Raw genomic sequence first — 13,899 nt, forward strand, 5'->3', positions numbered from 1 at the left:
GCTCTCAAGCCTGTGAAAAAGCAAACAGGTTATGTCAGGTTCACAAGTTGAACCATTGGTACCGGGAACCAGCACCAGCCCAGCAAAAGAACTAGGTTCACATTGGTCAAAAAGGGGTATCTGTTAATTTACATCTGTCCTCTCTGACCAGCATGCTGCTAATAAAAGTCACCAAGTCGAGGTGTTAAACACAGGTCAGTATCCATCATTAAGGTTAACATGAATTGTCGTAAGACATTGTTAGGTAGGCAAGCTGCTGTATAGAGCAAGAATTACATGGAATGAACAGCAATTCATTAAATTAAGCAAGTCAAACCCAAAAGATGTCAAACTGACTCTATGCCCAATCACTGAAAAATACTGAGACACGTGGGTAGGGACTGTCCATTTAAAGTCACAACAAGCAGAATGCATAATGCATAATGCATAATTCAGCATTTTATCATTACAGAGAAACAGACTGCAGTAATGGCCTGTTGGAAGCTTTTGTGAAAAGGAAACTGTATTTGAAGGAAACTCTATTTGAAGAATAACATGACACCAAACATTCAAATACAATGTTACCAAAGAAGGTAAACATTAAAGATTAGATGTGTCAGGGCTGAAAGGAGCACAGTCACAGGGGGAGGTAGATATTGGTTTATTTTCACCTTTGTATATATGCAGATACATCTGAAACCTAGACAGGTCAGTCATTCAGTGGCTCATTAACCCTTTATCGGGCAAAGAACCATATTTGGTAACTTCAGCGGATATCCAAAATAAAAAATAAAAATATTTCGAGAAAAAAGTTGCAAATTTATTAGATTAAAGTGGCAAATCTACAAGAAAAAAAGTTGCAGATTGAAGAGATTTAAAGTGGCAAATCTGCGTGAAAAAGTCACAGATTTACGAGAAAAAAGTAAAAAAACGCAACTTTTTTCTTGCAGATTCGCCACTTTAAATCTCATAAATCTGCGCATTTTTTTCTCGTAGATTTGCCACTTTAATCTCGTAAACTTTTTTCTCAAAATATTACCCCTCTCCCCTGGGTCCGAATGTTTTTTTTACACATTCCACAGTCCACATTCTGACTTGTTTATGACGGCATATTAGGCGCAAATATGAGTAAAAATAAAAATCCCAAAAAGTGGCAAATTTACTGGATTAAAGTGGCAAATCTACAAGAAAAAAAGTTGCAGATTAAAGAGATTTAAAGTGGCAAATCTGCATGAAAAAGTTGCAGATTTACGAGAAAAAGTGAAAAAACGCACGTAGATTTGCCACTTTAATCTCGTAAACTTTTTTCTCAAAATATTACCCCCCTCCCCTGGGTCCGTATGTTTTTGTTTTTTTTTTACACATTCTGGCAGTATGTAATATCCTCCAATATTCTCTAGGGTTGAAATTTGGAATTTGCAAGTATTTCAATGAGTGCCTTATTAAGGGTTAAACTTAAGGAATGTTGAAAATGGGATTGCATGGGATGGTAAGAGTAGAAAATATTTTTTGCAATTTTCAAGATAAAAAACAAGTATAACCTTAAAAATACATGAAGTCAAAACAAATGTGAAATCAAAGATGGCCAGAAGCTTCACATAGAGAAGACTACAGCTATACACATATTTGTATTATTGTTCAGAACAGTTAGGAAATCATCATGTACCATCTTTGATTTTCAGACTGCCCCAAGAAGAACAACAGCACCAGCCCCTAAAAACATCTGAGAAGCAGTGGTGTCAACTCAGGTTTGAAGGCTTTGTACCATTCTGCCATCAGACCCTGGTGCTTTATTAGTCTTCAGTCGTGAAACTGCTTTATCAAGTTCAGTATTGGTTATCTCTGAGTTCAGTACACTATTTTGCTGGGTTCCTATTGAGCGAAGATCAGGAGACTTCAGGAATTGGTCAATTTTCAAAGTATCAGCCGCATCAGGCTGAGCACATAAGTCCATAGGTTTCATAGTCTTAGGACGAGTGTCATAATATTTTTGTTTACAAAATCTCATTTTTTTTTTTTTTTTTTTCATCATCGTAGATCTTATCTATTTCCTGATGAATACATTTTAGTTTTGCCAATATTTGAGGGTCTCTTTGGATAGTGTGGAGTTTCCAAATGTTTCATTTCAGCCTGAAGTTCTAGGAGGTATCTCTGTTTCTCCTTTTTCCTGTAAGCAGTGAAAGCAATAAGTTTTCCTCTTAATACAGCCTTACATGCGTCTCACAGGACACTTGGAGAGACTGTCCCAGTATCATTATTTAACAAGTATTCTTTAAGTTATTTTTAAAATAAATTCCTTACATTTATTATCATTCAGCAGACTTGTGTTAAGTCTCCATAGCATATCTTTTTTTTTATTATCAAGGTGTAGCGTGAGATACACTCCTAAGTTATCATGCCCTGGTGGTATATATACATTGAGCAAAGTAACTTCTTTATTGTCTATCTTGCCTCTAAGTAATATGAAGCGACCTTCCTTCTCTTTAAATTCAGTTGTTAATTGGATGTTTATCTTATTGGGAATTAGTATGGCTACAACCCTCTTACGCTCTGATTTATGCAAAGAGTAAAATGTGTTCACAGACCCCCTTTTTTTTTTCAGATTTCTCATGCTCTGTATTTGAGGTGAGTCTCTTGCCAAAAAAATCACACAATGTACGTTTTCCCTCTTCATTTTAGTAATCAGTTTGTTTCTTTTCACTGGATTATGCAACCCATTCACATTAAGTGAAATTACCTTATAACTTTGATTGTGCATTTGTGTTGTTTAATTCTGGTCTTAGTGGCCCACAGCAACTTGAAACATATTACCCTTACACCTGAATAAAAACAGTTACATAAATATGAACAAAACATACTGACTTCCAAAAAAAGTTTTGAGAGGAAAACCTGGCTTAAGGTAAGAGCCCCTCTTAAGAGCGAGTAGTACACTTGCTTTCAAAACAAACAAAACAAAAATTTTGCTCCTCAGTGGCAGCTTTTCATAGTTCTACTCTCCCAGTCCCAAAATAGCATCCTTTCATGGGCTACAGGTCCTCATTACATCAAGTCAGAAAATAATATCAGAGAGGGGAGAGAGGATGTTAATATATATATATATATATATATATATATATATATATAAGCCACTGAGTGACTGAAGCCTGTGGGTTTCTGGGGATGGCCATGATGCGAACATATAGTTAATATATGGTTAATATACACAGGCAGAAAACAAGATTTACACTTTTTGGTTAAATTAAACAAGAGATAAAGATGTCTTTGATGAGGATTGAATTTAAGTGATAACAGAACTTACACACTGGTCCATCCAACATGTAGAAAACATGCATCACACACAGGAAAGAAAGAAAGAAAGAAAGAAAGAAAGAAAGAAAGAAAGAAAGAAAGAAAGAAAGAAAGAAAGAAAGAAAGAAAGAAAGAGAAAGAAAAAGAAAGAAAGAAAGAAAGAAAGAAAGTGAGAAAGAAAGGAAGAGAAAGAAAAAGAAAGAAAGAAAGAAAGAAAAAAAGAAAGAAAGAAAGAAACCACACAAAGGTGAATAAAAAAAAACAAAGACAAAAAAGCATCAAAAAAATTGTGTACTACAATGGCAATAGGCAACCATAGGAGCGCTGAGAACAAACTAAACAACACAATATTAAAAGGTGAACAAGAACACAAAAGCTACATGGTGAGCAAAAACATGCATTTGCCTGTATAAAATGCATGAGAATAATGCAAAGAACTACTTCATATCTTGTGACTGGAGGCAGATCTAGGCCAAGTTCACTCAGTATACTTTTTACACAAATAAATCACACGTCATTTACTTTTTTTTTTATTCTGCAGATTGGATGCTGATAAAAAAGGCAAACAATTAAATATTGACTTAGACGTAAATATTGAAGAGTACAACGCGCTGCTCCTTAACCCGCCTCAACATCCTCTCATTCAATGCTCATACATGTCACACAGTAGAACAGGCAGCACATTTTGCTAGATAAGAACCTTAATAAATGATAAAACTATGTCAATGCATCAATAAAGTTTCAACAGCAAATTGAGTTTTAATAATTTGGCATTCAGTGTGAGACATGAAAGCACACATCTTCCTTGCTATCATAACGTTTTAACTCTTTATCTCTCTTTCTCTCTTATTTTGCCACTCTCTGTGTGTGTTTGACAAAACAGTATTGTAAATTTGACACCGGCTATTCCCAGATGGATTAGATGTAGCGGCCCGTCTGTAATAATTACATTCATAATTTCCCTTTCCTAAACACAGGCATACCTGAAAATACACATCACATGAGACCAAATGTGTAATTGTGGTGCCTTTCTTCCTCCCATTTGACTTCTTTGCGTTTTCCTTTAGTATTAAAGGACATGCAGAATTCTGCTGTTGTAGCACCTACAGATGGTCATAATGATTGATCCCTTTGTAAATATTATCAAACTTACTCAAGCATCCCCTGCTATTTCTGTCCATGTCCTAATAGTGTATGTCTGCTTACCTTCCTTGACAGGAATAGCTGGCTTCTTCTGCCTTAGACCCAGGAGGATGAAGAAGAGGACTAGCGGGATGAAGATCTCAAAGGCCAGGACCCACTGGAGGGGAAAATTACAAAATTTATAAGATTATTTGCGCAGCATTGGCAAAAGTCAAGTCCAGTTCCAGCACAGTAAGAGTCATGGTTCTTTACCATGGATCTTTCATTGTTTGCTTGTGGATCACACTGTAGAATATAGAGTTACATATTGATTCATTAAATCAGGGAGGGAATATGAAGGATGTCCAGTCTCAGGGCTTTATACTCGGACATGGAGTAGCCAGCCAGTGGAGAAAATAAGCCAGCTAGGGGCTAGGCCCCTGGAGGACATTTTTGCAGTAAAAGTCCAAATTTGGTGTCCTCTCACACATTCTAATGCCACTATTCCATCACATACACTGACCTTAAAAACAATACGTTTGCCTACCTGATTGTAAACATGTAGGAAATTATAGTAAAGGAGAATAAGACTTCTTGTTTGTTTTATTTAAGGCATCATATTTTCATATTGGAATCATATTGTCTTCTTGGTAATTCTGTGGTGGATTCTATTAACACTTCCATGTGCTCTTATTTTGAAAGCTACATGTTTGCTTGTTGTTTATAGTGACGTTGGTTAACTCATCTAGGTTGCTCATCAGAAATAAAGACTATAAACTGTTGTTCTTCATATCGGTTGCATGAATCCCCAACCCAAAACACAACAAATTCAACATCAATTTAATCCACAGATTTTGTCACTCGACTTGCTCCCAGCCTCCGTCTGTTGCACTATTTCAGTGGCAGCGGGGAACTAGTTGGTGGATCAGATACACGCCACTTTAAACACACACTCTTATCACTGTTAATTCACCGTCTATCACGTGTGTGATGGTATGTTTTTTTTACAGTTGAGGTTGCACAGACTGGTAAAAAAACGTAGCAACCTACAATAAACTACAAGTTATAAAACATGTGTATTAATACTCACACTGTACAGAGGTTAGCATTAACACACAACTTTAAATGTTCACTGATGTTAGCTTGCAGCTACCGAATGACGTATGCAACATGTGTTACCTTCAATTCTGACCACAAAGGTGAATAAAAAAAAACAAAGACAAAAAAGCATCAAAAAAATTGTGTACTACAATGGCAATAGGCAACCATAGGAGCGCTGAGAACAAACTAAACAACACAATATTAAAAGGTGAACAAGAACACAAAAGCTACATGGTGAGCAAAAACATGCATTTGCCTGTATAAAATGCATGAGAATAATGCAAAGAACTACTTCATATCTTGTGACTAGAGGTAGATCTAGGCCAAGTTCACTCAGTATACTTTACACAAATAAATCACACGTCATTTACATTTTTTTTTTTTTAAAAAGCTGTATGAAAAACACAGCTCTCACACACACACACACACACACACACACACACACACACACACACGCACTTCTATATCACCATGCGGGCATTAATATGTACACGCTGTAGCGAGTCGCAACTTGTTAATCAAAACTATTTTACAATTGGGGTTGTTTTGCAAACAGCTGTCACTTCCAGAAAGCTCAGTCTGCTAAAAATGTTCTACCACCACCACTCTTGCTGCCACTGCCAACATTTGATTACATTTGACATTTGATTCCATAAAATTTGATTCTGTTGAAAATTTTGTACATTGTTTGTTCAATGTATGGTAATGTATGTTAGATATTATTTGATAAAGCAGCCTTCTCAGTACCTTTTCAGGGTATATAGGTGCAACATTGGCTTAGAATAGATATATTTTCAATCAATTACAAAAATTTACTATATAGGCTGTCAAATTGGTTTCTGTTTAATTTTTCCCTCTTAAATCTGCATCTCAAAAATCCCATATCGGTTTGACTCTAATACGAATATGTTATGCTGATCGCTGCTTTCAATGAACTTTCAAGAAAAAGCAATAGTCAAAGGTAGTGGATTTGGAAAATGTATTTATATGCAGTCGAAAAAAATGCCAATTTAAATTGGTTACCATAATGAGTTTATATGGTTATTGCAAAGTGGACATCTTGTTCCAGAGGATACAATATTAGACAGCGAAGTAAAGAAAGAAAAGTATTTTTGTTTGTTTAGAAATGTAGGGCCTACTAGCAGTTCTGTAGTTAAAGAAATCCCGAATATTGAAAAGTATGTTTAAGAACAATATCAGCAAACTGTGTGCAATGGACACGGTCAAATTTAGTTTTTAGTTGTTGTCTGGCAGAGAGATCAACTCATAGCAGATGGTTTCTTTATAGCTCAAGCGATGGGTAAAATAAAAAGGATATACTTCTATGTCAGAGTGTATTCAGATAAAGTGGCAACTGTTCCACAGATATAGAAATGCAGGCAACACATTTAAATACAGTGGTGGCTCAAAGAGATGGATCAAATACAGTTCTAAGAGTACAATTTTGTCAAAAGTAGGAATGTGTTTGAAATAGTGTGAAAACAATAATTTTCAGTCAGTGGGTTGTGTCAAGCAGTTTCAATTATGTACTCCTCTTCATCCTCTATGAAACATAACAAGACTGCAGTCACATCTCTCCATCACATGTTGCTCTTGGCTTGTTCCAGATGGCAGGGCCATTTCTGACCACCACTGTTTTCAAGCACTTACTAACTAGGGTTGTCACGATACTAACATTTTAAACACGATACCGATACTCAGGAAAATATTCGATACTCGATACCATTTTCGATACCACAAGGATAAAAGACCCCAAAATTTAACAGAAATATTTTTATTAACAAGAAAAATGCATCATATTTTCGTTGTTGGTCAAACACAGACGGTATAGTCGGATGTGTGTGTTGCTGTTTGGTTGCAGGTCGACTAATCTCTGCTTCATTCTGGGACTTCAAGAGAGAAAATAACACTTTTCAGTCACCAACATTTATGTAAACGTATTAACTCTATGCTTATGTATTGTGACACTGTGTCAATTAACGTAATATGGGCATACTACGTGAATGATTTATTTATTTATTTACGTTGTTTATAATCATTAATGTGACGTCAGCCTTTAATTGCTAGCTGCGGCTAATGGCTAATAATAACACGGGCAACATGAATGAGGGCCACTGGCCACGATAACATCAGTAATAGGTAAGTTTGAAACGAAATAGTAAAAAATAGTATCGATACCTTTGAAAATGAGTACCGTATCCGAATACTACGTTTTAGTATCGATACTTTTTTGAGTATCGATACTTTTGACAACCCTATTACTAACACACCAGATCATATTCCATATTTATGAGACCAAATGTTACTTTTGATATAAAAGCTACGTCAAAATCAAAACAAACAGTGCTTTTCATTTTCCAAGTATTTATTTCACACAAATATATATATAAAATACCCTTCACCATGTGGTTATTTTATAGACTCTTTATTTCTTGAATTACCAGAAAGAGAGAGGTGGATGGCAGCACTGGCATCATGCGGTAAGAAGCTATAAATGGTTCTCTCTCTCACTCAAATAGCACAAAGTCAGGTCAATAACTTTATTTTGTTAGCTTGCAAACTTTTTGAACACAGCATGTGTAGTTTGCTTGCTACATTATCAATGTATCGTGTATAGACGGGTATATTTGGAGGTGATTAACAGACTAGCAGTTAAACATGAAGGTTATGATATTAGTGTGACAGGGTTAAATGTGCTAGTAGGCCATTTCTGTCTCTGCAGGGTCCTTTACCCACTTAAAGGTTTCTTTTTGGATATGTTCATTTTTGTTTTTTCTTGACATTAGTAGAAAATAATTTACAGAGAGCAATGGTGTTTCCACTGTACTGTTAATGTGTACTGTTATGTTCTACCATATTTTCCTGCAGGCATATGGCCTTGCTTTGTTGTAGAGTTGTTCCGATTCTGATACCAGTATCGGAAATTGCTCCGATGCTGCACAAAATGCTGGAATCAGTATCGGCTAGTAGGGTTGTCATGATACTACAATTCTCAACTCGATACCGATACTCAGGAAAATATTCGATACCACAAGGATAAAAACAAAGACCGCAAAATTTAACAGAAATATTTTTATTAACAAGAAAAATGCAACATGTAAAAATGAACAGAACCACAGGTTAAATATTTATAATAAAAATCAGTTGTGCAAAAAGAAACTGCAACTATGATAACAAGCTTCAGATACTCAAGACTTTTGAAAATGAGTATTGTATCCGGATACAACGTTTTAGTATCAATACTTTTTTGAGTATCGATACTTTTGACAACCCTATCGGCGAGTACTGGCAGGCACCGATCCGATACCACGTAATTTATTAAATTAGTAATTTATTTACTGGTTCGCTCTGTTAAGCTCTGGCACAATTCTTCTTCACTGCTCTTAAAATAGCGGTGCTGTGCTGCAGCCTGCTGTTTTAGAGGGACGAGGAGGAATTGAACGTAACACAGACACATCAGACCTACATGTGTCAGAGCAGGTTGACGCGAGTTTGGAGCTAAGCTAAGTAGCACTATCATGTCAGCTGTGTGGCAATATTTCACACTGGATTCTCCCACCAGTAAGACTGCAACATGTAACATGTGCAAAGATAAAATCTCAAGGGGTGGCATGAGTGTTGCTAATTTTAACACAAGCAATTTAATTAAACACCTGAAGACGCATCACCCTGAAGAGCACGACAAATTTTCTGAAACAAAAGAGAAAAAGAAGAACGAGCCGCAGCAGCAAACTCTGGAAGCTGCCCTCCAGCGGCGAGAAATATTCCCCAGAGACAGCGTAAAAGCAACCAAGATAACAAACACAATCCTGGAATTTATTATCCTGGATGACCAACCCCTGCCTGTTGTCAAAAATGTGGGATTTCACCGCTTAATGGAGCATGTTGAGCCAAGGCACTGTTTACCAGGTCGGAAATATATATCCGAAACGGCGCTGCCCAAATTATACGAGGCAATTAGGGAACACATTTTGTGTATGCTTTAATGAACATTTGGAGCTCTGACGTGTGCCCCATGTCTTTGCTAAGCTTAACGTCACACAGGGTGGACAGAAAGTCAGCATTTATCCTGCGAAGTGCGGTGCTGCACGCCAGCGAGTTTGGAGGGTCACAAACTGGCACATTAATTGCCGAAGCAATTGAGGGGATGCTAGTCCAGTGGAAAATTTCCAAGTCCAATGTTCATGTTGTTTTGCGTGACAACGCTAGCAACATGAAGAAAGCCATGGACGAGATGGATGTCCCAAGTTTGGGTTGCTTTGGCCAGACTCTCCAGCTGGTGGTGCATGAAGGGCTACTGTCACAGAGAAGTGTGAGTGAAGCACTGGCAAATGGACGGAAGACAGTCACGCATTTCAAACAGTCGCCACTGGCTACTTCACGCCTAGAGGATCTTCAAAAAGATTTCAAAATGCCCACCAAACGTCTGCACCAAGATGTAGCAACGAGATGGAACAGTACCTACTACATGGTCGAGAGTTTACTGGAGCAGAGGAGGTCGATTTCAGCATATGGAGCTGACTACGACCTGTCAGTGACCCTTGCAGCAAACCAGTGGGCTTTACTGGAAAAAACAATCACTGTTCTGGCACCATTTGAAGAACTGACCAGACAGATGAGCTCCTCCACCTCATCTGCAGCTGATGTCATCCCCTCCTCGGGAGAACGAGGAGGACACGCGTTTAAAAACCATGAAAACAACCCTTCTTGAGGCTGTCCAGAAAACATTCAAGACCATCGGGAATGAGCCCTTGTTTGCAGTTGCAACTCTTTTAGACCCACGATTCAAAGCCAGGTATGTCTAATATTTTTTATTAAATGTCTATATTATAAAGACCATTTTGAAATGGTGTTTTGGAAAACTACATATTGCATTATTACTGATTACTACTGCATTAATGTTACAATTAAAAGTTACTATAGAGGAGGTTGTTTATTTGTTTATTTTACACATTAAGACACATATTTTTCCATTGTTGTTTCAGATACTTGAAAGGTGCAGACAGTAGGGGTGGGCGATTTGGCCCTAAAAGAATATCACAATATTTCAAGCTAGTTTTGCAATAACGATATTCTTGATGATATTACAAAATACTTAAAAAGATATAGAAAATATGATATTTGAAGTTATGAAGTGCAAATCTCAACAGTTGCAAAATCCAAAAAAAATTACTCTTGACTCTTGAGTATGAGCAAATAATAAAAATAACCATTTAGGGTTTCGGGGGCATATTTTAATGACATTTTATAAAGGAGAATAAATATGTTTTATTTAAGGCATCTTATTTTGACAGTATTCTTGTAAGTTCTGTGGTGGATTCTGTTAACACACTGTGCTCTTATTTTGAAAGCTGCATGTGTTTAGCGACAGAGAGTAAGTAGCTTTTTGTGATTAAAACAACTTTAATTGTTAGCTAATGTTAGCTTGTGGCTAACGAACGGCATAATGCAGCAGTGTGTTTGGAGGGCAGCTCGGTATATTCAGTTGTGTAAGTGTCAACCTTACGCCACTACATCAAGAAGTAGGAATGTTGCCAATATCATGATATGCATTTTTTTTAACCATAAAAAAATTATACCGATATTATCGTGAACGATACGATATGGCACGCCCCTAGCAGTCAGCATCAAGCATGCCAAGGATGCTCTGACCCAAGAGTTGGAAAAGATGGAGGCGGAGGCAGAGCAGGCAACCCCAAGTAAAGCCCCTCGTATGGAAGCACAGCCAGACAGCAGCAGCAGCAGCAGCAGGAAGAGCAGCTTGTAAGGCCTGTTTGAGGAAATCCCCCAGAAGCATGATGAGGAACGTGGGGCAAGTAGCACAAGCACACAGGTTCAAATACATATTTGACAGAGCAAACCGTCCCACGCTCAGACAGCCCCTTCCAGTAGCCACACTGGCTGCCACTGCTGCAAAGTTTTTCTGTGCTCCATCTACCAGTGTTGACAATGAGAGACTGTTCAGTGTGGCGTCCAACATTGTTGATGCAAGAAGGGACAGGCTAGGAGGAGAGAGAGCAGAAATGCTCATCTTCTTGAAAAAGAATCTGCCTTTGCTCTTGAAATTATAAGCAATACTTAATTGCTAAAATGCTACTGCAATGTATAGCCTACTTGTGTTAAGGTATATCTTGTTTACCGTGCAGCTTCTGCTCTTTTGATTTGTATTTTTTTGAATGTTTACTTTATAATTTTTTAAAGAAATAATTTAAGTTGACTATGTTTTATACTGTATTATTTAAATACCTTTTTCATTTACAATACTGTGGCTGCACTTTAATTTATATATTCCTGGAATTATTTAATTAAGTTGCTGTTGCACTACTGTTTTTTATACTGTACCTTCATTTTACAATATTGTGGCTGCACTTTAATTTAAAAATATTCCTAGATTTATTTATTTAAGTTGCTGTTGGACTACTGTTTTTTATACTGTACCTTCATTTTACAATACTGTGGCTGCACTTTAATTAAAAAAAATATATATATATATATATATATATTCCTGGAATTATTTAATTAAGTTGCTGTTGGACTACTGTTTTTTATACTGTACCTTAATTTTACAATATTCTGGCTGCACTTTAATTTAAAAATATTCCTAGATTTATTTATTTAAGTTGCTGTTGGACTACTGTTTTTTATACTGTACCTTAAGTTTACAATATTGTGGCTGCACTTTAATTAAAAAAAAAAAAAAAAAAAAAAAAAAATATATATATATATATATATATATATATATATATATATATATATACATATATATATATATATATTCCTGGAATTATTTAATTAAGTTGCTGTTGCACTACTGTTTTTTATACTGTACCTTCATTTTACAATATTGTGGCTGCACTTTAATTTAAAAATATTCCTAGATTTATTTATTTAAGTTGCTGTTGGACTACTGTTTTTTATACTGTACCTTAAGTTTACAATATTGTGGCTGCACTTTAATTTAAATATATTCCTAGATTTATTTATTTAAGTTGCCGTTGCACTACTGTTTAGTGTACTGTTTTATTTAAAAATAAATATAAGAATAAATGGCTGGCTGGCTGTTTTTTGGTGGGATGAAGGTGGGTGGGGTGGAGGGTTGGGGATGGACGGAGGGTGTTTGTTTCTATGTTTCGTTATCTTTTTATTATTATTATTTTCTCCTTTTTTTATGTAAAGCGCTTTGTGTTGCATCTCTCTTGTATGAAAAGTGCTATACAAATAAAGTCTGATTGATTGATACATGTTTAGGAGAGCACTAAGATAGTTGGTGAGTTATCAGTTGTGGTGGACCAGTCAGGGCAAAAATGACAGGGCTAATTTTTTTGTCCCAGTCCAGCCCTGCTCTATGTTTACAAATGGGCAGCACTGTGTAGACTGATTGTCCCTATTCTGTTAATTCATGTGAAGTTAATTTATTAATATGTTAATCTATCTGAGTGTTCTATCTTGTCTCCTTTTAGTTGATTGAATAAAACCAAAAAAAGGTTTCCAGGTTTTTTTTTGTCTGCCCACCACCAAAAAAAGATGTATAACACAAAAAGAAGGTTTAAATCAAACTGTGCATTTTTAAATAATATGCTTTACTATCTGATAATAACCTCTTATTACACATATCTAAAGCAGCAACATTTTTCATCAGTTTGACTGAGGTTGGACTGAATAATGTCATATATGTTATCTTGTAACATGATTACATTAGTTAGGCTATTTTACATCGAATGGTATGCTAAAGAAAAAATGATTATCTCATGACAACACATCCTTAGCTTACACACTACAAAGGCCTTTTTTTAAATATAGACTGGGGTTAGCCTACACAGACAACAACCTGTTCGACAGTGGAAACACATGCAGAGAACAGACATCCATACAGGGAACAGATGCATGTTTAGCTCACTGCGGTGTTATTCTAACGCCTGATGGGAACTTGTGCAGATAGGGACAGGTGACAGCAGGATACAACGAGGCAGGCTAACGCTGAGCACCGCTCTTCTCTTCATTTTTTATATCATTTCATAGATTATCACGTCAACAAATGTGATATCTTACCGGCCCCCTCCTCTTCAGAGAGATGTTCTTCCACAGCAGGAGATGGAGCTGGTGTAGGAATCCCATTTTGCCTCCCACTTCAGTTTTCGCTTCAGTTTGTCATCAAATGTATCGGATTCGCATCCCGTTACCAGCGGTGGCCTATGACTGGATTTCCGTCCCCAACGATCCAGTCCGAGCTTGTTGCGGTGATAAAATGTGTCGGCCTTGGCTAATATGACAGACAATTAAACTACTGAGCTTGTTAAATAAGCTCGTTTGCCAGTGCCTGGCACTGCTTGTGTTCCTGCTGCCATCATGTGTGTTGGTGGAGCACCGGCTCACTTCTCCTGCGGATCCGTGAGTCTCTGTATGGCAATG

The 13,899-nt window shown here is 36.7% G+C and overlaps 1 protein-coding gene across 1 annotated transcript in view; it reads right to left on the reverse strand.

Annotated features, from left to right (window-relative positions):
• The window catches only part of abca2 (ATP-binding cassette, sub-family A (ABC1), member 2), an 81,460-nt gene extending 67,561 nt beyond the window's left edge, over positions 1-13,899 (reverse strand). The window contains exons 1-2 of the mRNA XM_059336419.1: positions 13,540-13,899; positions 4,474-4,567 (exon numbers count right to left, since the gene is read on the reverse strand). Coding sequence (XP_059192402.1) covers positions 4,474-4,567; positions 13,540-13,605 — 160 coding nt within the window. The 5' untranslated portion in view covers positions 13,606-13,899. The remainder of the gene's footprint in view (positions 1-4,473; positions 4,568-13,539) is intronic.

Source organism: Centropristis striata, chromosome 7 (assembly GCF_030273125.1).
Source record: "Centropristis striata isolate RG_2023a ecotype Rhode Island chromosome 7, C.striata_1.0, whole genome shotgun sequence".
Classification (NCBI taxonomy): domain Eukaryota; kingdom Metazoa; phylum Chordata; class Actinopteri; order Perciformes; family Serranidae; genus Centropristis; species Centropristis striata.